The sequence below is a fragment of the Mixophyes fleayi genome, chromosome 10 (assembly GCF_038048845.1).
Source record: "Mixophyes fleayi isolate aMixFle1 chromosome 10, aMixFle1.hap1, whole genome shotgun sequence".
Taxonomy (NCBI): Eukaryota; Metazoa; Chordata; class Amphibia; order Anura; family Limnodynastidae; genus Mixophyes; species Mixophyes fleayi.
In genome coordinates this window covers 103,335,428-103,355,798 of record NC_134411.1, presented here as the reverse complement: position 1 = coordinate 103,355,798, position 20,371 = coordinate 103,335,428, and the positions used below count along the sequence as shown (strand labels likewise).

At 42.5% G+C, this 20,371-nt stretch overlaps 2 protein-coding genes across 3 annotated transcripts in view; one reads left to right on the top strand and one right to left on the bottom strand.

The window, feature by feature from the left end:
* Positions 1-436: 436 nt before the first annotated feature.
* On the bottom strand, positions 437-6,155 carry HSBP1 (heat shock factor binding protein 1). The gene is made up of 4 exons (XM_075189375.1): positions 6,035-6,155; positions 4,642-4,708; positions 3,921-4,015; positions 437-667 (listed from the first exon to the last, which is right to left on the bottom strand). Exons 1-4 carry the CDS (start codon positions 6,077-6,079, stop codon positions 653-655), a joined length of 222 nt encoding a protein of 73 aa, XP_075045476.1. The 5' UTR covers positions 6,080-6,155; the 3' UTR covers positions 437-652.
* A 4,656-nt stretch (positions 6,156-10,811) lies between these two features.
* LOC142104601 (solute carrier family 66 member 2-like) overlaps positions 10,812-20,371 on the top strand; it is a 58,658-nt gene continuing 49,098 nt past the window's right edge. The window contains exons 1-2 of one of the 2 annotated variants that reach the window (XM_075189372.1): positions 10,812-11,042; positions 11,141-11,279. The gene's annotated coding sequence lies outside the window, so the exon portion shown is untranslated. The remainder of the gene's footprint in view (positions 11,043-11,140; positions 11,280-20,371) is intronic. The other variant, XM_075189371.1, reaches the window with a different exon arrangement.

Genomic DNA, 20,371 nt, shown 5'->3' with positions numbered 1-20,371 from the left:
TTGGATTTCTCTTATACTACAGTCCACCAATCACTCCACTTCTGGGAAACTCCTTTAAGTCAGTATACGCTACTCGACCCTCGGTCGGCCCGCAGCCCAGTCTGTCCCCACCACTAGGGGCTCCAGCGAACACCTGGCCTTCTGAGTAGTTCCCGAGTTTCACTGTACTGACTTGGGAGTTCCTAACAGTCTCTATATAGAACACTTTGGTGAGGTCACTAGTTCCTGGAGAATTGATAAGGGTTAGAATACTGGATCAGCCCCCAAATCGGCTGCCTGCGCACAAAACAGGTAATCCCCCCTCCCATACCCAAAGGCGGGATCCTGTACATGATTCCGAGTGGTGGTATCTCCTCATAGGCTGACATATTATGAGGTAGATAGACGTATCCTACTTGTTTATTTAACTCTTCCTAGAGATCAAAAAAAATCCAAGTTTAATTTTTTTCCATTTATTTTTCCGCAGATGTGAAAAACAAAAGTGAAGTCACAAGTAGTCATATAATACAAAACAATCTAAATATACAATACAGTCAGGAAAGGAAACTATCACAATCTTATTACAAAAATGTGTTGCAGTCATTTTACACTGGAAGGTGATTATTCGGTTCTCCTGTACGTTGGTATAAAATCTGCCGATCGCCGTTGGTCACTATTTGGCAGCCTGCTAACGAAGACAAAACACAATCAGGAAGTGCAGAACGTCACAGATTACATAGGTGCCTGTAGATGCTTCTCCCTCCGTATTATTCGTAGCAAACACCGGTCCTGATGTTAAAGGAATGGAACCACGTAACACACCATGACAACGGCTAAGAACTATTTGTGGAATCTGTACACCGCACAGTCCTGAGATTGCCACAATCCACGTATTCCATCTGCTCATTCTGGTCACCATGACATGAACACAGAGCAAACACACGTGTGAAGATGTTAAAAAAAAGTACTAGCCGAACAATTGATCACACATGATATCAAACCATTAATAAATGTGTAAGTAACTACTTTTATTTAAGAGATACACACATGCAAGACCTGGGTCTGATCTGCAATTGCCACCCTTACTGATAGCAGTAACAGTTTGCTATATACACTCTAGACCCTACTACCTGTCCTGCAATCTGTGGTGGGATGGACAGAGTCCTCGGTCTACACCTGTCCCCTCTGCTACAACACAATCGCGGTTAGAGTTTTGAGCTGCCGTGTTTGAAACAAATTATGTTCCACACGCCAATGCTCACAGATCAGATACGGGTTATGCTTACACATCAGACCCTTAGGGGGGAATTCAATTCTCAAAATATCTGTGAGGTGCCTCAGCTACGGCCGCAAGACACCTCGTGATTTGTTTTATTTTTTAGTTACACAGAAGTAACACTCAGTTTTGCTCACGCACTAGAGGCGTTAGCAAAAATTTGTTACTTTTTACCACAGTAATGGTAAAATGACACATCCGCAATCTTCTATGAACATCGTGGACAACTGAATCCGCCCCTTAGGTTCTTTATGTTTAAACCTTTTGGGGGGAAAAAAAAGCCCCAAAAACAAAAACTACACAGGGGTAAGAGGTTTGAATGTGCGTGTAACTTCCACAATGCTTATTAGCCATATTAAGCTGAAAGAGGCTCATTGCTGGAGATAGAGAGGACGTCTGGTCTGCTCAGGAAAACAGACCGGCTCCATCATCAAAGCGGGTCCAGATCTTAGAACATTCTTGTTGCATATAGAACTATAAATGTTATCAGCTCTTTTAATAAAGCAGTTTGTATTTTAGGTCTAAGGGCTCTTTAAATGGACAACGTAAAATATGATCCATTCTCTGCCTCCCAGAGCAAATTTTCAACTGTTTATAAACATTACAAGGGGCTTAGTGAAGATCGGGGGCCACAAAGATGGAGCGAGCTGAACAGTTATCCATTGACATGTATAGAAATATTCACCATTATTTCACCCATTGAGTTGCTGCTACAGTAACAGATATTCCACATCACTGGATAATTAGTAACAACCGATAAAAATGTGTAACTTTAAATATCAAAAGAAAACTTACTACAGTGTGTAACAAGACACTGTCATTAAGGACAAAAGTTTGTCACTTATAGGAAACCAAGAATGTAATGTTATATATTATTATTACCTTTATACACTGTCCTATAGGAACATTCTGCCTCCTTGGAGGATAATATATGGAGTTACATGTGGAAGATCTCCTTGTCTCATACGATTCTATACTAGTAATAATGTTACTACGGAAAGCCTTGATTACCAGCGATATCATTTGGGAGACGTGGAAGGTTTGTGTCCTACAATATGTCATTATATAGGTCACAATTCTACAGCTTTTGAAACAGAAGAACTATTATCAGTCCAAATGAATAAAAACATTCAGACATTTTGTTTTATAGTAACAGAGATCCCAAACAAATATACAGCTTATCAACTGAATACGTTCCACCTGCACTGAGGGGGAAACAAGTTTAGAAAATAATGTCAAAGTGCAAACTTCTAACAACCCTACAGAGAGGTCTAGATCAGTGTTGGCTAACCTGTGGCACTCCAGGTGTTGTGAAACTACAAGTCCTTCCAGCAATAAGCTGCTATATATTGGCAAAGCATGCTGGGACTTGTAGTTTGACAACACCTGGAGTGTCACAGGTTAGCAAACACTGGTCTAGATGAAGCTTTGGACTGATTGCTAGTTACAGTATCGCAGCTAAACTAGATCTATGGACAGAATGTATTCTCTAGGAATTATGTAACAATTTTATCACTTAATAGACAGCTTCCTCTGTGGGCTCTCATTGTCTGACATGTATCAGCACATTTACCAGTTAGTCTGCTATATACTGATTGGCTAAGTATGGCGACATTATACCCTCCCAGAATGCACTGCTGAGGAAGTCACCAGTCCCACAATGAGACACATTTAGTGGATCTCACTAGAAGGGGTTTAGCTGGTATCTCCCATGGTTACAAGAACACAGGAGCAGACGGAGCATAATACCAACAGTCCTGGCTGCAGCCGCACCAATACCGCCACACTGTGTCTAACCAGACAGCCCCAGCCTGACATTCACCTGCAGCTCTCCGCTATACGGACGTGTGATATACGGACAGCAGCAGATATCAGCTCTCCGCTATACGGACGTGTGATATACGGACAGCAGCAGATACCAGCTCTCCGCTATATGGAAGTGTGATATATGGACAGCAGCAGATACCAGCTCTCCGCTATATGGAAGTGTGATATATGGACAGCAGCAGATATCAGCTCTCCGCTATATGGAAGTGTGATATATGGACAGCAGCAGATATCAGCTCTCCGCTATATGGACGTGTGATATATGGATATATGGTTCAGGGTCAGCAATGGTTTCAGAGACTCTGATATCATGCAGGAAGTTTCCTATCCCCAGCAATAGGTAATATTCTGTTGTACTGTTGGCCAAGTAGATACATTATTTCAGAGCAGTAACTTAGAATACTAGCGCTTGGGGCGAGAAAGACAAATGCCGCCCTCAATTTTAACCAAATGAACCTAAAATATTCCTAAACTTACAGCCCTGCATTGTTTCACTGTCACAAGATGATCTATAATATTAGATCTAAATGTATCCATCTATTTGTTCATTTTCTAACTGCTTATAACTATGGGGAAATGTAACACCATTAATATTTTATGTAGTTTTTTTTTCATATTAATATATATTTGTAAGATAACAGACCCATCCAGTTTCTTTCTTGATATTTAAAATTACTTTTTTATTAGTTGCTAGAAATAAGTAATTCAGCGCTGTTGAATATCTGTTTTTATTACTGTTGGTTTTTTGAGGGGTGTGTGTGGGGGGGGGGGGGGAGATCTTATATTACTATAAGCACCAGGTTGGTCATATGAATCTCTATCTACCATAGTAACAAACCTTGTTTCCTCCTTCCTCTTCCTCCACTCCCGCCTGCGTCATAAGATCAGCAATATTTTTCTCCAGGTCGTCGATGCGAGTACTCATGTCATCGAGTGAGGTCAGTTAAAGATTACAGGTTCAACAATGCAGTATACAGTTTACCACCAAGGGGTTATAATTTATACAATATATTAATATACTCTTGTGACAGAAGCACAGGATCTGTCAGATGAGTATAGCAGCCTCATACCCATAGTAGTGCTGTCAGAACACCTACAGATTGGTAGTTGTAGGGGACACAAACAATGGTACTAGTGTGGGTGTCACAGACTTTATACATATCTATGTCCTATTACTCCCAATTAAGAAGGGAAATATGGAGCACAGTGAATTATTTACAGTCTCCTAGGAAACAGAAACACTGAACACATTGAAGGACTCCCACACAAAGGTATGATCAGTGATGTTACAATAAGCAGAACAGACCCGCTAAACCTTTTGGAGTCTGTCTCCAGGTTTTTAGTCATTAACATTTGTGATGCCGCAGGAAGGATATACTCCATCACACTTTCCTATTTAACAATGCTGCAGTGGAGTGTCCGGTAACACTGAACAACACGTTTTATATTCGCTCTTCACTTTTGAACATTTACACTGTTGGGTTTCGTTGTTACAATTACAAAGGGCATAGAGCGCTAAATGTTTTAAATCAACATTTCCTAATAACATACAAGGATATTTCTCCCGATGATCTGATCGGACATAATCTGGAACTTGTCCTGCATTTGTTGAAGCAAATTCTGGACCTGTACAGGGGGAAAAAAAAATACACGTTAACTGCAGACTAGCTGAAGCATGCGCTTTGTTATACATGACTCCATTCTACGTGTGATGGTTATTCAGCGGTACATACATCACTAGACTTGTAGTAAGTGGGTTTGGGTCTAAATGGAAGTTGGTATATGTATCATTCATCTAGAATACTGTGTGTACAACAACCTTTGTACCACGGGTGTAAGAACTTATTGCAAGATCAGCTCTCTCAGTTCTGTGTGGAAGGGAACGATTTGATTAAGGAATCAAATCAGGGTTTTACCTAAACACCGGAGCCTCATATCCAGACATGGAGATGGACTAACCATACCTGCACAGTTACTGGAGCCTCTGACGGCGTACACTCAGGATGTCATGGCTGACAATAGACAGAGCTCCAGTACAGTGACCTCCCCTACTTGTCCTGTTTGGGGACACTGGAGGTGTGGGGGCCACACTATGGCCTCAGGGCCTACCCTGGGACACCCCCAGGCTGTCCTTACTGGAAACAGATAGGTCCCTCTGATACCCCATGTGAGACTGGAGGTCAGGAGATTGGGGTCCCCAATGTAGTGAATAAGCTGTGTGGCCCCTGAGAACCCCCAGACTGAGGAGACTACAGGTGAAGGGGAAACACAATCTATGGGGCCCCTGGGAGCCCCAGACTGAGGAGACTACAGGTGAAGGGGGGGGGCACAATCTATGGGGCCCCTGAGAACCCCCCAAACTGAGGAGACTACAGGTGTAGGCATGGGGCCCCTGAGAACCCCCCAGACTGAGGAGACTACAGGTGAAGGCATGGGGCCCCTGGGAGCCCCAGACTGAGGAGACTACAGGTGAAGGCATGGGGCCCCTGAGAACCCCCCAGACTGAGGAGACTACAGGTGAAGGCATGGGGCCCCTGGGAGCCCCAGACTGAGGAGACTACAGGTGAAGGGGGGGCACAATCTATGGGGCCCCTGAGAACCCCCCAGACTAAGGAGACTACAGGTGAAGGCATGGGGCCCCTGAGAACCCCCCAGACTGAGGAGACTACAGGTGAAGGCATGGGGCCCCTGAGAACCCCCCAGACTGAGGAGACTACAGGTGAAGGCATGGGGCCCCTGAGAACCCCCCAGACTGAGGAGACTACAGGTGAAGGCATGGGGCCCCTGGGAGCCCCAGACTGAGGAGACTACAGGTGAAGGGGGGGCACAATCTATGGGGCCCCTGAGAACCCCCCAGACTGAGGAGACTACAGGTGAAGGGGGATACACACCAGCTCCGTGGCCCCTGGGTAACAGGTAGACCGACCAGTCCGCCCCCGGCCCCGCACTCACCACCTCGGTCAGGTCCTGCACGGTTTTCGGGTCGGTCTCCGCCATCCCGGTGTTTGCGTCTCCTCCCGTCACGTCACCCAGCAGCGCGGAGATCTCGCGAGAGAGGCGGCAATGGCCGGCCACGCCCACTCACATCGACCAATCAGCGCGCAGCACCGCGCTCGCGGCTCTCTTGGTCGCCATAGAGACTGAAGCAGGTGACGTCATGGGCGGGCCGCGTCACGTGACTGTCATGGCGGCTGCTGTAGCTGCAGAACATGGGGACAGTTATCATTATAGATGGGGATATCACCTGTGTCCTCCCAGATAACAGGGGGAGGAGGTGTCACAAGAGCTTACACTCTAAATCATAGTTGTCTCCTCTCCCTATTTTCCTGGTTTTAAAGTTTTGTCCCTGAGATGGCCCTCAGTGTCCTGGGTGACTTATTACATTATGTAATCCCTGATGTTCCTCTTTACCCCAATTGTGACCATCTGTTCATGTCCTCTGGGCCTTAGGGTGTAATATATAATGAAGAGTATTTACAATTAAAAAAATGTCCTATAGAGTAATCAGGAAATGATGGGGGTTGTAGTGCTCCAGGGTCCGCGGAGACCGCATCAGTGTAACCTGCAGACTGGCCCTGGAAAAGGAGGGACAAGAGGTGAGAGGCGGCGCAGTACAGCAACCCTATTGTTACTCAGCTGAATCCCCTGGTTCCCTGGACCACACATTACACAATATCAGAGCAGCGGTCCAGATTCTAGGAACTGTCCTGATATCCCGCTACTCAGGGTGTCAGGAGTTAGCGGGTACCACACACACTTGTCACAAGGCTGCTACGCAGGGGTGTATCTAGGAGAAGATAGAGGGGTCAGGGTGGCCTAGTACCTCAGAGCGCCCCTGGGGGACACACCACACCCACAGAGTGATGTGGCCCCTTTTTTAACCCATTTTTCCCCAAACTTAAAACATGCTCAGGTATGGCTCTGACAACATATAAATGAACATATGTTGCGTGTACTGTGTGTTACACCGAATGGTTTCTTCTGTGTTCACCTATTTATTTGTCTGTTTATACAACCAGCGTATTGTAGGTTTTTTTATTTTCACTTCTTTCTCCTTTGTCTATTTGTTTTCAACTTGCATTGTGTTGCTGTGAGGCCCCATTACAGGTGGAGAAAGGTCTGACATGATTTCAGGCTGGACCTCACAAACACCTGCGATGTCATTCAGGGTGTGAAGACTTTGTATATCCACTGTATGTCAGTCATGTGCCACCTTCGTTCCATGCCTTTGCGTGTCACTTTCCCTACACACCTCTTGTCTCTAGCAGTTTGATGCTCAGCCAGTTCCAGTATTTCAGCAGCCATCTTTTGCTTCCCTCTACATTTCACAGACACTGGGCCTCAGCGGTGGTTAATGTCACAGTAGAGGCCTAGAAGGAACCTCACTAGCTGATAGAGGCCCCATTTGACTATTATGCCATTTTAAACTGAATTGATAGACGACAGTGCAGTCTCACTCAGTGGGGAGCTGGGGAATGTTTTGCATGAGATGACGTGAGGCCTGGTCTCGTGCTAAGGGATGATAGGACAAATGTTCCTGTAATAGTAAGGAAAGGGAGTGAAACCATGGGTGACTGTCCTTGTGCCGTCACTAACATGGGTGTAAAGGACAGACACATAGAGGGCGGGGTTTATCAGCAGAAAGATGGTGGCTGTAACTTGTCTGACACAGCGTGAGAGTCGCACTTTTCAGCACAAGAGAGTGTGTCTCACCTAAACATGTGACAGCTCTGTACCATGTCAACACTATACTCACATGTGCATGTTAAAAACACAATGATCTCAGACACAAATGCCCATGTGCCTCTTTATGTTTTCTGATCCTGCCTTCCCACAAGTCCGGTCTTCCCGCCTGTCCTGCCTTCCCGCATGTCCTGCTTTCGCGCCTTCCAGTGTGTCCTGCCTTTCCGCATGTTCTACCTTCCCACGTGACCTGCCTTCCCGCGGGTCCTGCCTTCCCACGTGTCCTGCCTTCCCGCGGGTCCTGCCTTCCCACGTGACCTGCCTTCCCGCGGGTCCTGCCTTCCCACGTGACCTGCCTTCCAGTGTGTCCTGCCTTTTGCGTGTCCTGCATTCCCGTGTGTCCCGCCTTCCAGTGTGTCCCGCCTTCCCGCGGGTCCCGCCTTCCAGTGTGTCCTGCCTTCCCGCGGGTCCCGCCTTCCAGTGTGTCCTGCCTTCCCGTGGGTCCTGTCTTCGTGATACCTTTACAGAACCTAGTGACCCTATTATGGCTTATGCTACGCCACCTGTTGTGGCTAATTGGAGCATTTTTTTCACTCGGCAGTGACCCAGGTCCTGGCTATTTTTGTTTTTTTTACCATCTCTGGCCCCAAGCCTGATTTTCAACTCAGTATTGTCTAACAATTTTGTACCTGCACTTCCTAGTGATCTACCCCATTGCCCTCAATCTGGGGTTTCCCCGCTGGTACTGCTGCTAAACTGTAGTACTATTTTGGGTGCCTTTCACTGGAAGCATCTTGTGCCAATCACTACAGATCCACTAGATCAGGGGTGTCCAACCTTTTAGCTTCCCTGGGCCACATTGGAAGACGACGAGTTGGTTTGGGCCGCACATAAAATACACTAACACTAACGATAGCTGATCATCGAAAAAAACATAGAAAACATAGTTAACATATTAAACTTACTTGGAAATGAAGTTAGTAAGAGTTAGGAAACCTGTTGCAGAATCATGATTAAAGCAGTAGTCCCATTACCAGCTACAATTCAACTTACCTGCATCTGTCCCTTAGTTGGGTTTGGGGAATTAAATGCCAAAAACTTTTTTCCTCTCTTTCTGCACCCAGGAATCATTTTTTTCATTGACCAGTTTGAAATGGTCACCGATATAGGTAGCATCAGGAGGACTAATAGAAATCTACAGAGATTTAAAGATGGAGTGGCTGGAAAAATGGCTCATGGAGCAGCCTCCGATGAGGGTAACAGTGGGTGATATTTTCACCCTACTCAGCACTGCACATTTAAAATGGTTTAAAATATTAAAAATACAATCATCTCTTAATATTTATATTCGATACATACAGAGAACACAGCTAGTTCATAATTGCATGGTGCAGAAAGTCCAAATTCAGAGTAACAACAATAAGATACTGGATAATCTTTCACTGCTGCTGATAGTTCGCGCGGGTGACTCCTCTGTGCTGCGCTACGCAATGGATGTCGGGTATGATGACGTCACCCCCGACATTCACTGCGAGCACCGCACGGAGGAGGAGACCAGGGAGGGAGCCGGAGCGCCAGCTGATGTGACCGCAAATTAAGTATTTTTTTTTTTATTTATTTTTGCAGTATTTTTTTTGTCAGCGCTGCCCCCTTGCCACAACCAAAACTCCTGCTGGGCCACATGCGGACAACCATGCACTTACGGTCTATGACATATTTTTATTGGAGTGCAGAATTTATGTTTAGGAAAAGACATCTTGTTATCCTTCTTTTCTAATCACTCTTTTACTGTTAACCTCCGCTGTTCTCTATCTACACCACTTCTCTTGGAAATTTAATAAGTTCCTTTGGATTTCAGTATCATCTTTATGCGGATGATACCCAAATTTATCTATCCTCTCCTGATCTCTCAACATCTGTGTTGTCCCGTGTAACTGACTGTCTTTCTGCCATTTCATCTTGGATGTCCTCTCCCCAACACAAACTTAATCTTTCTAAAACAGAGTTAATAATATTCCCACCCACCAACAAGAGCATACCTGACATTTCTATCTCTTGTTGATAACATGACCATAAATCCCACCCCACAAGGTCGCTGCCTAGGTGTAATCCTTGACTCACACCTATCCTTTGTTCCCCACATTGACTCTATATTATGTTATATACATCTAAAGAACATTTCCAGAATTCGCACATATCTCACACAAGACACTGCAAAAACCTTAATTCATGCACTTATCATCTCCCGCATTGACTATTGCAATTCCCTCCTTACTGGTCTTCCCCAAAACAGACTCAAACCCCTACAATCTATTCTGCACGCAGCGGCAAGATTGATTTTTCTTGCAAATCGCTATTCCTCTGCTGAATCACTCTGTATGTCTCTACACTGGTTGCCTGTTTTCTACCGAATCCAATATAAAATAATTTTACTAACCTACAAGACCATCAACAAAGCTGTAACAACATACATCTCCTCTCTTGTCTCAAAATATCTCCCAACTCGGCAACTCCGTTCTGCACAAGATCTGCGTCTCTCATCCACCCTCATTACATCCTCCCATTCCCGGTCACAGGACTTTTTTCGGGCTGCACCCACTCTATGGCATTCTCTCCCTCGCACAATATGACTCTCTTCTGGTCTACAAACTTTCAAGCGTTCTCTGAAAACCCACCTCTTCAGACAAGCTTATAATATTCCTTAACCTCACTACATTACCCTATTACCACCCGTTACACAATACAAGACAGCTACCCCCTGACCATCATTGTTGTGTGACAGGATCATTTAGCTTATGAGTCACTTTTACCTTTGCAGTCTGGCTGGGCCGAAATGCAAAATGTAGACTTAGCCTCATGTGTCAAACTCCCATTGTCCCATAGATTGTAAGCTCGAGAGCAGCGGCCTGCTCACCTCTATGTCTGTTTTACCCAGTTTGTTTATTAGTTTACTGTGTTTTTCCCTAATTGTAAAGTGCTACGGAATAGGTTGGCGCTATATAAATGATGATGATAATGATGAAAAGACAAGTTAATTGTTAATCAGTTTTAAAGCGAATATCACTTTTATATATAACTAATACTTCTAAGATTTTTTTTGAGATTCTAGTCTATCATCATGTCTCTTGTAAAAGATTCCCCCGGCCCCGATAACATTGTCACCTGTCCTGGTCAGTCTCAGAACTATAATTAGATTGTGTAATTCACGTCTTCCCCTTTCATCGCTTTGAATTCAGTTACTTGGAATAAAACTGTCTGTGTGAAACCAGCGTGATCTGTGGGTTTAATGCTGTGTAATGACACATGTACAATATTTAGGAGTCTTCTGTAAAACAAGGGATTGTAACAGGATTTCTGTTTATTTCTTCCTTGCAGGACGTAAGTTCAGTCAGTGTCTGGGAATAATACGGCAATGTTAACCTGGATGTAACTGGGTCCGGAAATGAAAAAGAGCAATATAATTAGATAATGTGACCTTCTGTACATGGGGAATGATAATACGTCAAGAATTTTGGTGAGTTGTGAGTCTTTTTATCTGTTTATATGTGTACCTATGGGTATTATTAATTATAACAGGTTAATGAGGCAGTAAAAACCAGGAGATGGCTAATGATGCAGAAACCCTTTGATGATAAGGAAGTGAGAAGCATGGTTAATATAATGACTGGTCCTCATTAGCGCCCATGGCTAATCTTACACTCAGAACGTACCGGATTGACACGCACATGTCCGTACTCGCTGTTTATTTCATAAAATAAACACAAACAACAATAGAGGATGCTCTCTAGGCAGCTAGAGGGTCATTGCATGCAATAATGTATACACAGTAATCTCTGTTACTCAGAAATATGGCTGTTGAGGCATCTTATGGGACTACAAGCACCAGCACGTCCTACCAGCCAGATGCAGGGATGTGTGGTCCCTCCACAGCTGGAGTGCTACATGTTGCCGGCTTTATCTGTAATGAAACTTGTTGAAGGACAGTAATTTCTGGCATTATAATGAGACATCTTCTAGGTGGTTAATCTGTAGCTTCAGGCAAGTTAAGATCTGTAGCGACACAACAGTGCGGATGGAATATGCTCATTGCTCTGACTTTATCAGTGATACAACTATATGAACAGACCTACCGCCATACCAGCTATAGACGACAGGTGGCAGTGCAGCACCAAACTGACAACTGCACATTCCTTTTCACTTACTGCAATCAGCATTTCTGCTAATGGTCAAAGCAGTTAGGACTAAGACACCTCAGCTGTACGCAGCCTTTATAAGGACCTCATGTCTACCAATCTATGCTGAGCAAAGATTTCACTTCTTTTCTCTGCTTCAAGAGTCTTGTTTTATTTCCCTGTTTATCGAGTTTGGCTTCATCCCTCACGTGTCTACATTCTCCAACCAATCGTCTTTACATTCATCCTTCATGACCCGTCTTCTCAGGACTAAGCGGCTTGGTGATCTTAGTATGTCTCTGATAGTAACCGCAGCCAAGTGATTATCAGCACAGTGACAATATGCTTATCACTGTGACTTTGTGATGAATATACAGATGAAACTACAGTTCATGGTTCCTAATGTTTGTACCCATGAACACCATTAGTGGCTATAGGCTGCCAGTGCCTTTAGTACGACGTAACTGAATATACCGAACCTTTCACTAGAATTGCTCTCACGCTAAAGGGCCTATTTATTCAATATGGAAAAGCCTTATCTCTGGTGAGAACAGAAATAGGACATAGGGCTTCTCCCTATCAAAGGGTGTCAGCGAAGAGATCCGCCGGCCTATGTAAGAAGGACCGTGACCGTACATGTACCTTCACAATCCTCCTTTCATTATCACCATCTCATGATGGTAATAGCAGAAGATAATGAAAGTAAAATATGCATTATTATTTAAATTAAGCTGTTTTCCAAAGTTAATTGTTTTTTAAATATTTTTTAGATATTTTTATTAATTTTTTTCCACTATGTGGAACTGGATGCCTAATCCTGAGCTTTCAGTTCCAGTCTGCATTAGTCAGCCAGCTAGCCCAGAGACTGGTACCGCTGAGTGTTGTTATTATTTATGTCAGTGATGTTAGGGACTACAGAATCTGTGGCACCATACAAAACAACAATGTTGATGATAACTTCCTTCTGGGAACTTCTCATAGATATGCCATTAATTCCATTAAACCTGGTACAATTTTCTGCACAAGTACATATGAAGCATGAATTGGTTATATTGATTTCTTAGAGGGATACATCTTTAAGGGTAATGTTTTCATCATTGACACATTATTCCATTATCTCAGAGGATACTAATTTATACACCGGTCTTCACAAACAAGTATTATGTGATAAATGTTTAACATAAAGAATAAATGATGAACTTTGAATGATCCAAAGTCTTGAATACTGCTGCACAGTGACACACAGCAACACTTTGTTTGCTATATGGCACAACTATTATGGCTCCCACTGGTAACCTGGATACATTTTTAGAGCAGGACGTGAGACAGGTCTTCCCCTATAGCAGCCGCTTTTCCAGTAGAGAGAGATAATCTCACAAATACTGGAATGTCCCCAAGAATTGTACTGGAGAGTAGTAAAAGTTTATCTCAGGAACCAGGTAGCGCTGATGTCTGTAGACCGGGACAATAGTACACCAGGTGGTTTACAGTCCGATGCAGATAGTTGATGCCAGGCAGCAAACGGATTCCAAGGTCAGGACTGGCAGTGAGCAAGAAGGGTCCAAAAACAAAGCCAAGGGTTGGGCAGCAGACAAGAAGAATCCAGGGACAAGCAGGGTTAGATAGCAGCAGCCCGTCAGAATCTGAGGTTTAGCAGCACAACAAGCTTCGTGAATCGTGCAGGTCAAGAATGCTAAAACCCGCAGGAAGGCCAAGCCCTCCCTGCCATTTAAACTAATGAGGGCCAATCAGGATGCTCCATTGGAAGTGAGCCACACCGTAGTAATTGGTGACTGCAGTCACATGAACAGAGCGTACATAGAAGCTGTGTGAGCTAGTAACTGGGCGGCTCAGAGCAGAGAATAATAGCGTCCCAGAGATGATTAGTTTGGGAGACATTAACACTATTTTCATAACTAACTTGCTTTCCCTAATATAGCCTAATCCTCATCTATATATATAGCGCCACTAATCCCGCAGCGCTGTACAGAGAACTCACTCACATCAGTTCCTGCCCCATTGGAGCTCACTGTCTAAAGTCCCTAACACACACACACACACACACACACACACACACACACACGTACGTGTGAGCACATGGGGACTGTCTATATTACATGTGACACCTTTGAGTGTGCGCAGGATTTTATTGTATTGGTTGAAGTCTCCCAGAAGTGTAAATGGAAGGTGCAAAACAGGACCCATGAGTAGAGGATGAGACCTGTTCAGGTGCAAAAAATCACATCCACAGAGGCAGAAGGAGCCCCCCACATCCACAGAGGCAGAAGGAGCCCCCCACATTTATCTCATTTCAGTAATTATATTCGGAGCATTACATTTACAATCTTTCTCTTCCGCCACACTAGGGGGCACTAGTGTAACAATCTCACACTTAGCTCCGCCCAGCTGCTCCTCCGCAGATTACAGCGCACAGAACCACCTTTGCTTTGGCTGTTTGAAGCTACAGCAGACAGTGATTTTGGGGTCATCTATGTGGCGATAATGAACCAAGTTGCTGATATCGCTCTGTGCCCAGCATTACATATACTGTATATTTCTGGCTCTTACTATGGTGCTGCTTGTATTTTAGTTGTTGTGCTCCTTTAAATGTAAAGTAAATATACTGCTCACATATAATACAAATGGTAAATAACGGCAAATGACCTACAATGACAGTCCTGTTCTATAACGAGCAAGTAACCCCCTATTATACATTAGTACATCCCATAGCTGTACACCCCACACCCACAAGAAGTAACTGTTGTATGAACCAGTTGTGACATTTCCCATCTCACCGTTCACCTGCCCCCGTCTGCCTGTATTGGATTAGCATTAGCCGCTTGACATTTATTTAAGATGTAAATGAAAGAACTAGTACATGATATTAAGCAGGGTGGTATAATTAGGTCTGACTGCACGGCGGTGCTCTCCATTCATCCAGCTCTTTGTATTGTCCTATACAGTTACCAATCTGTAATGTTTCATTATCAGAAGAATGTGGAACATTCATACTGACACCTTCATTACATAGTGCTGTATAGATTCATAAATAAAGACAGGTTCATTTAGTAAGTCGCAAAGTCATCTGTGGAGGATTACTGAACAGAAGTTACAATTACTGCCAATTACTATATATGTCTTATATACTGGACATTATTAGTAAATCATACAGTATAGTATAATAGTTTTCAACATTTCCAGATGAAAACCCAGTGCAAATATATCAATAATATAATAAATTATAGTCATAGCAACCCTTGTGACTGGCATGGGATCCAGCAGCTAAATAATATGATATAAACTTGTATCAGAACAGTAAAGTGTGGGAGTGTTGGGGATGTTATATGATGATGATAGCATGAATGTGTATATAGCTCAGGTACCTGTGTCAGATTGGTAATGATGTAATTAGTGTGATGTAGTGTTGGGTGGTGTTATAGGATGGAGATACTGAGGATAACAGGATGTGTATATAGCTCAGGTACCTGTGTCAGATTGGTAATGATGTAATTAGTGTGATGTAATGTTGGGTGATGTTATAGGATGGAGATACTGAGGATAACAGGATGTGTATATAGCTCAGGTACCTGTGTCAGATTGGTAATGATGTAATTAGTGTGATGTAGTGTTGGGTGGTGTTATAGGATGGAGATACTGAGGATAACAGGATGTGTATATAGCTCAGGTACCTGTGTCAGATTGGTAATGATGTAATTAGTGTGATGTAATATTGGGTGATGTTATAGGATGGAGATACTGAGGATAACAGGATGTGTATATAGATCAGGTACCTGTGTCAGATTGGTAATGATGTAATTAGTGTGATGTAGTGTTGGGTGGTGTTATAGGATGGAGATACTGAGGATAACAGGATGTGTATATAGATCAGGTACCTGTGTCAGATTGGTAATGATGTAATTAGTGTGATGTAGTGTTGGGTGATGTTATAGGATGGAGATACTGAGGATAACAGGATGTGTATATAGATCAGGTACCTGTGTCAGATTGGTAATGATGTAATTAGTGTGATGTAGTGTTGGGTGGTGTTATAGGATGGAGATACTGAGGATAACAGGATGTGTATATAGATCAGGTACCTGTGTCAGATTGGTAATGATGTAATTAGTGTGATGTAATGTTGGGTGATGTTATAGGATGGAGATACTGAGGATAACAGGATGTGTATATAGCTCAGGTACCTGTGTCAGATTGGTAATGATGTAATTAGTGTGATGTAATATTGGGTGATGTTATAGGATGGAGATACTGAGGATAACAGGATGTGTATATAGATCAGGTACCTGTGTCAGATTGGTAATGATGTAATTAGTGTGATGTAGTGTTGGGTGGTGTTATAGGATGGAGATACTGAGGATAACAGGATGTGTATATAGATCAGGTACCTGTGTCAGATTGGTAATGATGTAATTAGTGTGATGTAGTGTTGGGTGATGTTATAGGATGAGATACTGAGGATAACAGGATGTGTATATAGATCAGGTACCTGTGTCAGATTGGTAATGATGTAATTAGTGTGATGTAGTGTTGGGTGATGTTATAGGATGGAGATACTGAGGATAACAGGATGTGTATATAGATCAGGTACCTGTGTCGGATTGGTAATGATGTAATTAGTGTGATGTAGTGTTGGGTGATGTTATAGGATGGAGATACTGAGGATAACAGGATGTGTATATAGATCAGGTACCTGTGTCAGATTGGTAATGATGTAATTAGTGTGATGTAGTGTTGGGTGATGTTATAGGATGGAGATAATGAGGATAACAGGATGTGTATATAGATCAGGTACCTGTGTCGGATTGGTAATGATGTAATTAGTGTGATGTAGTGTTGGGTGATGTTATAGGATGGAGATACTGAGGATAACAGGATGTGTATATAGATCAGGTACCTGTGTCGGATTGGTAATGATGTAATTAGTGTGATATAGTGTTGGGTGATGTTATAGGATGGAGATACTGAGGATAACAGGATGTGTATATAGATCAGGTACCTGTGTCAGATTGGTAATGATGTAATTAGAGTGATGTAGTGTTGGGTGATGTTATAGGATGAGATACTGAGGATAACAGGATGTGTATATAGATCAGGTACCTGTGTCGGATTGGTAATGATGTAATTAGAGTGATGTAGTGTTGGGTGGTGTTATAGGATGGAGATACTGAGGATAACAGGATGTGTATATAGCTCAGGTACCTGTGTCAGATTGGTAATGATGTAATTAGTGTGATGTAGTGTTGGGTGATGTTATAGGATGGAGATACTGAGGATAACAGGATGTGTATATAGATCAGGTACCTGTGTCGGATTGGTAATGATGTAATTAGTGTGATGTAGTGTTGGGTGATGTTATAGGATGAGATACTGAGGATAACAGGATGTGTATATAGATCAGGTACCTGTGTCAGATTGGTAATGATGTAATTAGTGTGATGTAGTGTTGGGTGATGTTATAGGATGGAGATACTGAGGATAACAGGATGTGTATATAGATCAGGTACCTGTGTCAGATTGGTAATGATGTAATTAGTGTGATGTAGTGTTGGGTGGTGTTATAGGATGGAGATACTGAGGATAACAGGATGTGTATATAGATCAGGTACCTGTGTCAGATTGGTAATGATGTAATTAGTGTGATGTAATGTTGGGTGATGTTATAGGATGGAGATACTGAGGATAACAGGATGTGTATATAGATCAGGTACCTGTGTCAGATTGGTAATGATGTAATTAGTGTGATGTAATGTTGGGTGGTGTTATAGGATGGAGATACTTAGGATAACAGGATGTGTATATAGATCAGGTACCTGTGTCAGATTGGTAATGATGTAATTAGTGTGATGTAGTGTTGGGTGATGTTATAGGATGGAGATACTGAGGATAACAGGATGTGTATATAGATCAGGTACCTGTGTCAGATTGGTAATGATGTAATTAGTGTGATGTAGTGTTGGGTGGTGTTATAGGATGGAGATACTGAGGATAACAGGATGTGTATATAGATCAGGTACCTGTGTCAGATTGGTAATGATGTAATTAGTGTGATGTAGTGTTGGGTGATATAGGATGGAGATACTGAGGATAACAGGATGTGTATATAGCTCAGGTACCTGTGTCAGATTGGTAATGATGTAATTAGTGTGATGTAGTGTTGGGTGATGTTATGAGATGGAGATACTGAGGATAACAGGATGTGTATATAGATCAGGTACCTGTGTCAGATTGGTAATGATGTAATTAGTGTGATGTAGTATTGGGTGATGTTATAGGATGGAGATACTGAGGATAACAGGATGTGTATATAGATCAGGTACCTGTGTCAGATTGGTAATGATGTAATTAGTGTGATGTAGTGTTGGGTGATGTTATAGGATGGAGATACTGAGGATAACAGGATGTGTATATAGATCAGGTATCTGTGTCAGATTGGTAATGATGTAATTAGTGTGATGTAGTGTTGGGTCGTGTTATAGGATGGAGATACTGAGGATAACAGGATGTGTATATAGCTCAGGTACCTGTGTCAGATTGGTAATGATGTAATTAGTGTGATGTAGTATTGGGTGATGTTATAGGATGGAGATACTGAGGATAACAGGATGTGTATATAGATCAGGTATCTGTGTCAGATTGGTAATGATGTAATTAGTGTGATGTAATGTTGGGTGATGTTATAGGATGGAGATACTTAGGATAACAGGATGTGTATATAGATCAGGTACCTGTGTCAGATTGGTAATGATGTAATTAGTGTGATGTAGTGTTGGGTGATGTTATAGGATGGAGATACTGAGGATAACAGGATGTGTATATAGATCAGGTATCTGTGTCAGATTGGTAATGATGTAATTAGTGTGATGTAATGTTGGGTGATGTTATAGGATGGAGATACTTAGGATAACAGGATGTGTATATAGATCAGGTACCTGTGTCAGATTGGTAATGATGTAATTAGTGTGATGTAGTGTTGGGTGATGTTATAGGATGGAGATACTGAGGATAACAGGATGTGTATATAGATCAGGTACCTGTGTCAGATTGGTAATGATGTAATTAGTGTGATGTAGTGTTGGGTGATGTTATAGGATGGAGATACTGAGGATAACAGGATGTGTATATAGATCAGGTACCTGTGTCAGATTGGTAATGATGTAATTAGTGTGATGTAGTGTTAGGTGGTGTTATAGGATGGAGATACTGAGGATAACAGGATGTGTATATAGCTCAGGTACCTGTGTCAGATTGGTAATGATGTAATTAGTGTGATGTAGTGTTGGGTGGTGTTATAGGATGGAGATACTGAGGATAACAGGATGTGTATATAGCTCAGGTACCTGTGTCAGATTGGTAATGATGTAATTAGTGTGATGTAGTGTTGGGTGGTGTTATAGGATGGAGATACTGAGGATAACAGGATGTGTATATAGCTCAGGTACCTGTGTCAGATGGGTAATGATGTAATTAGTGTGATGTAGTGTTGGGTGGTGTTATAGGATGGAGATACTGAGGATAACAGGATGTGTATATAGCTCAGGTACCTGTGTCAGATTGGTAATGATGTAATTAGTGTGATGTAGTGTTGGGTGGTGTTATAGGATGGAGATACTGAGGATAACAGGATGTGTATATAGATCAGGTACCTGTGTCAGATTGGTAATGATGTAATTAGTGTGATGTAATGTTGGGTGGTGTTATAGGATGGAGATACTGAGGATAACAGGATGTGTATATAGCTCAGGTACCTGTGTCAGATGGGTAATGATGTAATTAGTGTGATGTAGTGTTGGGTGATGTTATAGGATGGAGATACTGAGGATAACAGGATGTGTATATAGATCAGGTACCTGTGTCAGATTGGTAATGATGTAATTAGTATGATGTAATGTTGGGTGGTGTTATAGGATGGAGATACTGAGGATAACAGGATGTGTATATAGCTCAGGTACCTGTGTCAGATTGGTAATGATGTAATTAGTGTGATGTAGTATTGGGTGATGTTATAGGATGGAGATACTGAGGATAACAGGATGTGTATATAGATCAGGTACCTGTGTCAGATTGGTAATGATGTAATTAGTGTGGGGTGGTGTTATAGGATGGAGATACTGAGGATAACAGGATGTGTATATAGATCAGGTACCTGTGTCAGATTGGTAATGATGTAATTAGTGTGATGTAGTGTTGGGTGGTGTTATAGGATGGAGATACTGAGGATAACAGGATGTGTATATAGATCAGGTATCTGTGTCAGATTGGTAATGATGTAATTAGTGTGATGTAGTGTTGGGTGATGTTATAGGATGGAGATACTGAGGATAACAGGATGTGTATATAGATCAGGTACCTGTGTCAGATTGGTAATGATGTAATTAGTGTGATGTAGTGTTGGGTGGTGTTATAGGATGGAGATACT

Excerpts from the sequence above, each read along its gene's own strand:
- HSBP1 (XM_075189375.1), bottom strand. The coding sequence starts at position 6,079 with ATGGCGGAGACCGACCCGAAAACCGTGCAGGACCTGACCGAGGTG. Across the intron at positions 4,709-6,034 it reads TGCAGGACCTGACCGAGGTG|GTCCAGAATTTGCTTCAACA; the intron begins GTGAGTGCGGGG and ends CCCCCTGTACAG. Across the intron at positions 4,016-4,641 it reads CGATCAGATCATCGGGAGAA|TCGATGACATGAGTACTCGC; the intron begins ATATCCTTGTAT and ends AACTGACCTCAC.